Source organism: Monopterus albus, unplaced genomic scaffold (assembly GCF_001952655.1).
Source record: "Monopterus albus unplaced genomic scaffold, M_albus_1.0 scaffold124.1, whole genome shotgun sequence".
Taxonomy (NCBI): Eukaryota; Metazoa; Chordata; class Actinopteri; order Synbranchiformes; family Synbranchidae; genus Monopterus; species Monopterus albus.
The window spans coordinates 518,709-529,764 of NW_018128004.1; the positions used below are offsets into that span (position 1 = coordinate 518,709).

Sequence of the window (11,056 nt, forward strand, 5' to 3'; positions counted from 1 at the left end):
GTCTGAATACTTATGACCATGTGATATTTCAGTTTTTCTTTTTTAATAAATCTGCAAAAATGTCAAATTCTGTGTTTTTCTGTCAATATGGGGTGCTGTGTGTACATTAATGAGGAAAAAATGAACTTAAATGATTTTAGCATATGGCTGCAATAGAACAAAGAGTGAAAAATTTAAGGGTGTCTGAATACTTTCCGTACCCACTGTATATCCCATACATAAGACAGACTTACTACAGTGTGTCCGGAGGCCCGATGATAAGGACTTCCCACCTGTAGAGATCATTATCCTCGATCAGGCCTGCTGAGAATCCCTCCACTGGATTTTTGTTCAGCTCTACATATAAAAAACAAATGCCAAAAGAATCAAACTGCCATTAGCTCATTTAATAGTGCCTAGACTGTGTTACCTAAATTGATGTGTGCTTCTGCAGACTGTTGTGTGTTTTACCATCTAATTGGTAAAACACACTGGAAGGGTTTGTGGAAGAGTTTTCTACACACATCTCACATTGCAGATAGAACTCCATTATATCAAATGCATCAGTCCACACCAAATCTGTGAGCCATGTGTCTCATGTTGAACCCTCACATTTTTTTTATGCTTCATATCTATTTTTAGGCTCTGCTGCATTTAGTGAAGCATAATCTCCACAGTCAGCTGTTTAAATTGCACAAATCCTGTTTCTACTGCTATCTGCTACGACTGATCAGGCTGCTTGAGTTTCACTTTCACCTGGGTCAGTGCCAACTCATACACTTCATTTCTCCAGATTTTTCCCTTTGGAACACCTTACTTTACACATTATTCAAGCATTTATCATTATATTACATACATTAATAACCAACAGTATTCAAATGTTAGAATACAGACTATAAACTTTGAGAGAGCAATATATAATGCTTTTCAACAAAATACTGAGGGTGAACGTTACATACTTACATATTTCAACCAGTGTTAAATTTGGTAAGTAAATTTTTTAAGAGTACCCTGAATTTTTTTTGTTTTGTTTTTGTTATATTCTCTGACATTTTGCTGAAAATTAGGGCTGTACCCAACTAAGGATTTTGCCAGTCAACTGGAGTCAACTCTTCAGTTTGACTATTTGTTAGTTTTCCCTTTTTTGTAAATATACAGTATGTATATATAGCCTAAGCTGTTAGAAAATCAACTGAGATGATTTTCAGTGAAGACTGTGACCACATTAACATCAGTATTCAAATGCAAAAGAGCCACAGGAACATAATCCTAAAAATAAAAATAAAAAAATCAAAAATCAAAAAAATTCAATAAAAGACAACTGCATATGATGCGATATTTAAACTGCAACCTATTTAAATTGGCAATATATGCTCTCGGGCTGCCATATGGGTTTGTCCATAAATATCAAGATAGGCAACACACTTGTTTCAACAGAAATACAATGCTCTTTTAGGCAATTTTTTCTGAGACATAGCCGAGTTTGCCAGCAAGTTTAAGCTTCTCCCATTAGTTAACCACAGCACATACTGTTACTGAAAGTGTGCCAGGTTGCACTGCTAAAGACTCCTTTATTTATAATTCCCTACTGAAATGTTTTCCCTGTGCATTTTTGTTAGCACCTTGAAAAGTGTGAAACTTCCTGCCCTCTTTGACTTGCATCTGTCTCCATACCTGTGGTCATAAATATGATCTTGGTGTTAAGAGAATGTCAGTTAAATATTCTGTATGAGACTCTTTTCAAACAGTATCAGCTAACATGACATACAGTATATTCTGAAGCCTAACATGATCAAAGATATATTTTTAGCACAGTGAGATTTTGACTGCTTTTGACTATCATTTCAGATTGCTGTATGCTGTGGATTATAACGTTTGTGATTTACAGAGTATATCCTATAAAATATTATTTTTACAATGTTTATGTGGTCTACATTACAAAAAAAAAAGTTGCTTTGCTTAGATTCACCCAAGAATATATGACTTGAGTGACTAGAGGTTGACTTGTTTATTAATACTTCTCTATTAATCTCTAATCACCATTTATTTTACTTTAACTATTTTAATGTGTTTATGGGTTGATGATATTAGAAGTGTTGAAATACTGTATATTCTTCTTACTGCAGTTATGAATTAAGCATTTCATGTTTGACTTTAGTGTGCAGAGAGTGATGTTTGAAAATGTGAAGTTTGTTGCAAGCCTTCAGGTTTCCTGTTAAACTGCAGTTATTTTAGCTTAGCCGCTGAAGACATATGTGCTTCATTTCTATCAGGTTCCCTAGATAACCATTAAATCTCATTTGAAGAAAACAGGTTTGCTGTTATCACATCCTGGGTGCACATATGCAGAATCTAAAAAGCACACACATTAAGCTTAGGAACACACGTCAGAATACAATTCTACTCCGTTATCCAACAAAAATAAATATGATTGCTGTATGTGGCATTTATCCTCTGAAAGTAAACTGTGTATTTTGCTAACCTTTATGGGATGAACTGTGCGTTTAGCAAGATAATGGACTGTGTCACTGACCAACCAGGCAAGGTGACATGTGGATTGAACATCGCGGCTGCACCCTGGACATGAAATATAAAAGGAATGTGACAAAAGAGGAAGTGCGCTTCTTTGGGACATCATCTTGGGCAGAGCAGAGGCGTCAGCTGCAGATTTACAGCATCTTTAATTTTTGTATTTCAGTTTAGCTTCTCCTCTATCCCATATAATTAATCTTTTTGTAATGTTTTGAACTCTATTAATGTTTTTTACTTTGATAATTTTCCTGCGAACTTCTTCAAGCATCACCCAGAGAGGTAGAGATGGGTTCTTTGAGAATACCCAGGTAGGAACCTTCTCCACCTAATAAATATAGCCAGTTACGTGTTTATCACTTTAAATTCCTTTTCTCAGCAGGGATTATGTTATTATAATATGCTTTGAAATACTGAGCTTCCTATTAAATTAGCCTATAGAGGTTCAACTTAGAGCAGTCTACTAGTGAGCTGCTTGGCCACAATGTGATAGTCTAGTCATTTTCAATTAATGAAAATAAAAAAGCACATCTAGAAGACCACAGTCACATGAACAGTACTGCTCACTGGAGCTTCCAGTAGGGAGGAGGAGATAATTCTCTGGTATGGGAAGGTTATGCTCTATGTACATTAAAGGCCTAACTGCCTCCGAAACCAGATCATAGACTCTAGGGTCTGTGGTCTGGCACTCCCAGCAACTAGTGAGTACATTAAGGGGGAGTATTCTAAGATAAAAGTTTCATTAAAAGAGCTGAGCTATTTCACTCACATTTACTACACTTCCTAGTATCCTATAAAATAGCACAGAAGGCCACATGCAGCTTCCGTTACTGAGTGGGGCTTAACAGTGTGTTAAAAAAAAAACACACATTGCATGTCTGTTAATGTGTTGTTTCTGTAGCATTACTGAAAATTGTTGTATGACTTGAAATGTTACTATGTCTGCATTATGCCAATTAAAAATATGGGTCTGTCAATTACCCACTTTGTTTAGTGTTACAAATCTCTTTTCATCAGTACATATACAATTGTTTACCTATCCATGCTAGTGAGTTGCTTGGCCACAATGTGATAGTCTAGAATAAATCAAATCAAATCAAAAAAAAAAATCCATGGAGGAGAAATTCAAAATAATTGATGCTTTCATATTATGGCTCAAGCCTGTCAGGTAGCATTTGAGATATTGTCGAAAACATAGCTTATTTGTCTGTGTTTTTGCTTCCCCTGTCCAAAATTCGGTTTCATGTAGCGACCACCTCAGGGGTTGTGGTTTACACAGTGTCAAGATTCAAGGTAGGGAAACGGATTTCGACACAACACCGGCAGCAAGAGTTGTGCGCGTTCACGAACTATCCTCTGGTTTTTAGGAAGATACTCTCGGGCTTTATCGCTTTGAAATAATTAACTATTTGGAGTTATGATGGGTGCAAAGCTAATGTAGACGTATCCAAGATTAAACATTACATGGCTGAAAATGAGCATGCCATGAGCTCTTTAAAAAAGTGGTTTGTTAGCTTGACGTGCTGAAGTTAACACAAGTGACAGCAGCTAATGTTAGCCTACAGCTGTTGTGAGCTAGCTAGCTAAATATGTTAACAATTCAGTGTGGTTAGCAAAAGCAAATCGGTGAACTAGTGGAGCATTACTTAGATTTAAGCAAAAAAGTAGCACCTAAAATTTTGTTATTCGCATAACTAGTAAACACATTTAAAAAAGTAAAACCCCGCTTACGTCCATTAAATTAACATATGTAAACACTTCGAATCCAGCGAGACAGCTAGAGGCTAACGCTAGGCTAACTGGTTAGCTCGACAGTAGAAAGCCATAGGGAATTCTGACAGCGGCTTTCGACTGACATCCGCATGTAACGTCGAAACACCTAAATGTTTCCCATCGCAGTGAATGTCTTTATTTGTAAAGCGTGTAATGTGTCTGATGACATGCACCGCTATAGTGCCCACGCAGTTTGTCAAGGGAGTTGAACATTATTGTGGAAGGTTCAAGAAACAGTTTGCACCAGCACCATCATTTCTATCACAGCTAACAACAGGGTTCGCGCTAGGCATCGGTTAACACCAATGTTACATTACCTGCAAGCTGTCTCCTGAGTAACAGCGCTGACTGAGGCTCTGTCATAGTTTAGCGAATGTAATGCAGCTAAGATCAATGGCAGTATTTCGAGGTAACAGTGTTAATTTAACGTTCATAAGACATCTGCTCTAATTTTCTTTTAACAATCTCGTCATTCTTCTTCTCTATAGCACTCTCGTACTACAGCAGCTGCTGCTTCTTCTTCTTTAGGTTTTTATGGCGCGTTAGCATCCAGGGATTGTTGCATTAGCGCCCCTCCTGTGCACCTGCTGCTTCCTCTTCTTCGATCACTTTCTAGAACAGGGGTGGGCAATTCCAGTCCTCGAGGGCCACTGTCCTGCTTGTAATCAGCAGCAGGTCAGGCAGGACAGCGGCCCTCGAGGACTGGAATTGCCCACCCCTGTTCTAGAGCGACAGATGTCCTTAATGACGCAGTAGTACCATCTTGTGGATATAAACACATTATTATTTTCTGTGACCTCTTTCGTCTTTAATCAAGTATGTATTAGTGGACGATTCCTGACATTGTTCACATTAGTTTTATTTTGAATTTGATATAAATTTCTGCTATTCTTTGTTTATTTTCTTTCACTGTACCACCTCACTCCATTATCTTACATAGCTCTCTGATTAAAGCTAAAGTATGTAACTTTTTTCAAATATTGTTGTTGTAGAAATTCTCCAAAACTAGTCTTAATGTGAAGAGGTGCTGCTGAAGCCACCTGTGACCCAGACTTATTGAACAGCACTGGCAGCAGTGCAGAGATATTCTCTTATAAAATGTTTTGAGCAGGTTTGACCTCTCTAACCAGTCAGAGATTTTCAGTTATTTCTGCTTGATTAGTAAGTTCTGTTGCATTCTCATTTCTTGTAATTTCATAACCACAAGTATCAGAAGAACTGGACAGAGAGTGGCAGAGTGCAGCAGATTGCAGTAGAGTACCGTGGAGCAGGGAGAGGGAGTACTGGGCAAAGCCAAATGGATTGATTTGGAGTTTCATGCTAATCCATCTATTCATTTATGTTTACCAGTTATCCTAACAAGGGTTACAGCCAATCTCAGCTGACACTGGGCAAAAGGCAGGGTACACCCTAGACAGGGAACCAGTCTTTCACAGTGACACTTAGAGATGGACAACCACACCCAACCTGATCTGCATGTCTTTGGACTATGAGAGGAAGCCAGAGTACCCAGAAAAAAACCTATGCAGGCATAGGGAGAACATGCAAACTCTGCACAGAAAGGCACAGTGTCAGCTGGGGCTCAAACCCAGAAACGTCTTGCTATGAGGTGACTGTCTTAAACAGTTTCGTGCTAATGCTACCTTGAATGACATTCTGTAGCTTGAACCTCAGTGTTTCAGCTGGATCATCACTGCACAAGCAGCTGTAAACCCCCAAAATATGCTAAGTTCAAATGATAAATGTTGGAATGTTGCACCTGGCTATATGCAAGATCACACAAAGGGGGAAGTGCAATTTGCCTCGCATGTCACTAAAATTTGTATGTCTGTATACAGTAATTCTCAAATCAATAGTCTTGTGCAGCATAATTACCAGTAAGTTAATTTCTCAAAAAAATATTAGGTCATGTAATCGTTAAAAAATGTAATTAATTGAATTGTGTTCCAAGACAGTATAAATAATTTCATGACATTTCTTGTGGCAAATTCTGTCAAGTGCTTTTATATGATAGGAAAATGAGTGAGGTCCTGGTGTCTTCTTCTCAGGTTAGGCACCTGCAGCCTGAGTTCAGTGGCACACTGAACATGACATGTCTAAAGAAGGTTAGACCACTGCTAATGTTTTGATTGCCATTTACATGTTGAAATCTGGTCATACTTGTATAGTCCTGTCTGGAGGTTCTCAAATGTACTTTTCTGACTTTTGTGGCCTATCTTAGACAAATTCAAAGTATAGAATCTTTATTTGCAGAGCTGCACCTCTAATTTCCCTCTCAGATCAGTAAACTAATGTGATGAAAGTCACTCTGAAAGGCTGTAGTCACAGATGAACACAGAAGCCCTATATGAATATATTCAGGTGGATCAGACTGGTTTGATATTGGATAATAATACTCACAGTAGACACTAGATGGTGGCTACAGGTGGAAAAATATTATACAACATATAAACAAAGCAACATTTAATAAATATTTCACACATACGTTTCTCTTCATCTCTTAAAGTATGATGTAATAAGCTATATTCTAATTCAACAGTAATGATACTTTTGTATAAAGATGAGAAATATCACACCTTGGCAGAATCTGTTTGTGTGATCTAAGGCTAGAACTGAAGCTAGCTGAATGGGGTTGCAGACACTGCGGCTATGCTGAAGAGTTAGTTCATGGATCAGAGGTACTTTGACAGAATGTAGGCCTACCTGTACTTCATGTTAAGCAAGACTGTGCAGGTAAATTTATTATATCCCCAAACCAAGATTATAGCTTTTATTGGAATAAGCTTGGTGTTCTTACAGGCCACCAATAGACATCAGTGGTCCCCCTGGGATGTTCCATCCTTGCTGACAAAAACTCTGCTCTTTTGAACAAAGATATTATGCACAATAGTGTCACTGTTGTCACAGCAGAAGCCATGATGAGTCTAGGGGGGGGAATCTTTTTGAGATAGAGACATTGTTTCACAATATGCTGTTGAAGATTTGAAGCTTTGCTATCTCACAGGTAAGTAACAGTTTTAAAGAGCTGAAAATGGAGCACAAATTGACAAAAGTGATGTTCAGAATACAAAGTCCTGCTCAGTTTTTTTTAAATATAGTTTTCATATGAATAATGGAAGTCTAATGGCTTTATGGGTATCTAAGGTGGGAAAAATCTAAAAAGCAAAAACAGGTTTTACTAAGACATAGAAAAACAACATTAAAGGTGCAGTTTTGTCGTAACAAGTTATTTTGGGTCATGGGTAGTATCACCTCTTAATGATCTGTTCCCAGAACAAATGTAACATGCTGCAGCATATCAGACATAAACCACTAATGAAAGTTGTAACACATTATCAACTAACCTCTACATGCACTGCCACAGCCCTTCTGTCACTCTGTTGAGCAAGTTTGTGCTGATGACACTGTTTTAATAATTTATGAATCACACACTATTTTCCTGTATATAGTGTTATTTCCTGCTTATAAAAAGAAAGAAGAGAAGCACAAAACGAAAGACAAGAGGAAATAACATTTGACCCATTTACAGCATTGCATCACAGTACAGATCTGTATGAAAGCATATGACCAACCCAGAGTGGGCTGCTCCCTTCACTAACTCAGTGAAGTGTCCGTTAACTTCCTCAAGCCTCAGAGACACTGTTCTCTAAAAACTGGAAACATGGAATGAACAGAGAACATTATAAATACAAGCATCATCAACAAGTATGTGAGACAATTTTTTTTAATCAAAATTTTAATTTGTAAAGTGAGTTTAATAGCTGAGAGATTGGGTTCTACCTTTGTGATATGAATACATCAACCACTGTATCAGTGTTAATGTGTTTGATTAAAAAAGGTCTTAGGTTCTTTCAGCCAAAGCTTTAACGGTGCAGCTGTACTGTATTGTATTGTTTACAAAAAAGATGTTGTGCACAGTTGTCTCATTCTAGGAAGTGTACTGACTTTTCTGTAAGCTGCAGTGAGTACTGAAATTTTTCAGAGCTTTTCAAGTTTTCCACATTTTGTTGTTTTAGACTGTTTTGTTATGTTTCATCTTTCACTTTTTTCTCATCAATTTACACATAATGCTCCACAATGACAAAGTAAAAACAGGTTTTTTGAGTGTTTTGAAAACTTATTAAAAATAAAAGACTTGGCCTTTATTTGGCCAAGTATGTTACACACAAGGAATTTGTTTCCGGTACAGAACCGAAGAAGCCATCTGCGGCACCAGCTCATACCAACGGCAACTTGAGGGTTCAGTGTCTTGCCCAAGGACGCTTCGACATGTGGACTGCAGGCACCGAGATTCAAACCTCCGACTCTCCAGTTGGGAGATGACTGCTTTACCCACTGAACCACAAGGAATACCACTATCCATCTTAACATAAGTATTCAGACCCTTCACTTAGTACTTGGTTAAAACACATTTGGCAGAAATGACAGCCTCAGTCTTCTTGAGAATGAAGCTGCAGATGTGGCACCTTTCTTTTGGAATTTTCTTCCATTCTGTCTGCATTGTTTACTGCCTGTTTATACTGCTTATTTAGCATTGTTTGCACTGTTTGTTGCTTGTTAATACTGCTTATTTTGTTATATTACACAGTCTTATGTTGGTTTACTGTTTACTTGCCCCTTGCATGGGGATATGTACATGCACATTGAGAGCCAGAGTCAAATTCCTCGTGTGTCCGACACATCTGGCTAATAAAGCAGATTCTGATTCTGATTCTTCTTGGCAGAATCGTTCAAGGTTACCCAGGTTGGATGGGGAGCGTTGGTGCACAGCTTCAGGAGTTTTCCTGAAGTCACTCTTGTGTTTTCTTGGTGGTATGCTTTGGGTTGTTGTCTTGTTGAAATGTAAACCTTCACCCCAGCCTGAGATCCAGAGCACTCTGGAAGTTTTTCATCCAGAATTGCTCTGTATTTTTCCACATCCCTCCTTCCCTCTATCCTGATTAGTTTCCCAGTACCAGATACAGGAAAACATTCCCACAGCCTTTTAGTGAGGACTCTGGATCCCATTCATAGTGACCCTTGAGTTTCTGGTTACTGGTCTGACCAAGGCCCTTCGTCCCTGACTAGTTTGGCTGGGTGGCCAAATCTCTGACGACTGTTGGTAGGTCCAAATCTCTTACATTTGAGAATGATGGAGGATACTGTGCTTCCTGGGCACTTTCAATGCTGCAGAAATTTTCTTGTATCCTTTCCCAGATCTGTGTCTTGACACAATCCTGTCTAACAGGTTTGTGGACAGTTGCCTCAACCTCTTAGCTGTTTTCAATCAGACATTCACCATCAGCTGTGAGATCTCATATAGAAAGGTGTGTGCTTTTCCTAATTATATCCAATCCATTAAATTAGGTACAGGTGGACTCAGCTGCAGAAGCATCTCAACCACCACTGATAGGAGCAGGATGCACCAGGGCTCAATTGCAAGTGTCTTAACAAAGGGTCTTAATACTTGGGATATTTCAGTCTCCTATTTTTAGTAACTTTACAGGATGAGCCTGAAACATAACAAAATGTGGAAAACTTGAAAGGGTCTGAATACTTTCTGTAATGACTGAATTTTTTTAACATTATTATGTTTTTTATATTTCTTGTTACTTTATGATACAGCTAAAGCAACATTACTAATACAGTAGTTTTTAACTTTTGTTAAATGTTACAAAATGTTAGGATTGTAACTGAAACACTAATAATCTTGCCTACTTTTGTTATTACTGGCTTGTCTTTCCATCATCCTTTCATGACCATCAACTGTGTGGTGACATACAGTGGTGCTGCACTTTTGAAAGAACTGTGAAATAGCAGTAAAAAAAACCTGTACTGACAAAAGCCTTCTTCCCCTTTCTTTGTCATTTTGACTTTCGTGCAACAATGTTGTGTAATTGCCTTTTGTGTCATAAGAACTTGTTCTACCCCGTTTCCACAAACCACATTAACAGTGGGTACGGAAAGTATTCAGACCCCCTTAAATTTTTCACTCTTTGTTATATTGCAGCCATATGCTAAAATCATTTAAGTTCATTTTTTTCCTCATTAATGTACACACAGCACCCCATATTGACAGAAAAACACAGAATTTGACATTTTTGCAGATTTATTAAAAAAGAAAAACTGAAATATCACATGGTCATAAGTATTCAGACCCTTTGCTCAGTATTTAGTAGAAGCACCCTTTTGAGCTAATACAGCCATGAGTCTTTTTGGGAATGATGCAACAAGTTTTCACACCTGCATTTGGGGATCCTCTGCCATTCCTCCTTGCAGATCCTCTCCAGTGCTGTCAGGTTGGATGGTAAACGTTGGTGGACAGCCATTTTCAGGTCTCTCCAGAGATGCTCAATTGGGTTTAAGTCAGGGCTCTGGCGGGGCCATTCAAGAACAGTCACAGAGTTGTTGTGAAGCCACTCCTTCGTTATTTTAGCTGCGTGCTTAGGGTCATTGTCTTGTTGGAAGGTGAACCTTCGGCCCAGTCTGAGGTCCTGAGCACTCTGGAGAAGGTTTTCATCCAGGATATCCCTGTACGTGGCCGCATTCATCCTTCCCTCGATTGCAACCAGTCGTCCTGTCCCTGCAGCTGAAAAACACCCCCATAGCATGATACTGCCACCACCATGCTTCACTGTTGGGACTGTATTGGACAGGTGATGAGCAGTGCCTGGTTTTCTCCACACATACCACTTAGAATTAAGGCCAAAAAGTTCTATCTTGGTCTCATCAGACCAGAGAATCTTATTTCTCACCATCTTGGAGTCCTTCAGGTGTTTTTTAGCAAACTCCAGGC

General features: G+C 38.5%; 2 protein-coding genes across 5 annotated transcripts in view; one reads left to right on the plus strand and one right to left on the minus strand.

Annotated features, from left to right (window-relative positions):
• The window catches only part of ube2g1a (ubiquitin-conjugating enzyme E2G 1a (UBC7 homolog, yeast)), a 13,009-nt gene extending 8,166 nt beyond the window's left edge, over positions 1–4,843 (minus strand). The window contains exons 1-2 of one of the 2 annotated variants that reach the window (XM_020612386.1): positions 4,599–4,843; positions 234–336 (exon numbers count right to left, since the gene is read on the minus strand). In XM_020612386.1, the coding sequence (XP_020468042.1) occupies positions 234–336; positions 4,599–4,644 (149 nt within the window). In that variant the 5' untranslated portion in view covers positions 4,645–4,843. The remainder of the gene's footprint in view (positions 1–233; positions 337–4,598) is intronic. The other variant, XM_020612384.1, reaches the window with a different exon arrangement.
• spns3 (SPNS lysolipid transporter 3, sphingosine-1-phosphate (putative)) overlaps positions 3,752–11,056 on the plus strand; it is a 15,237-nt gene continuing 7,932 nt past the window's right edge. Inside the window, exon 1 of one of the 3 annotated variants that reach the window (XM_020612381.1) lies at positions 3,752–3,801. Coding sequence is in view for 1 of the 3 variants with exons in the window: in XM_020612379.1 (XP_020468035.1) it covers positions 7,948–7,986 (39 nt within the window). In the remaining 2 variants the exon portion in view is untranslated. Of the gene's footprint in view, positions 3,802–7,544; positions 7,987–8,563; positions 8,655–11,056 lie in introns of those variants that run through there. The other 2 variants (XM_020612379.1, XM_020612380.1) reach the window with 2 other exon arrangements.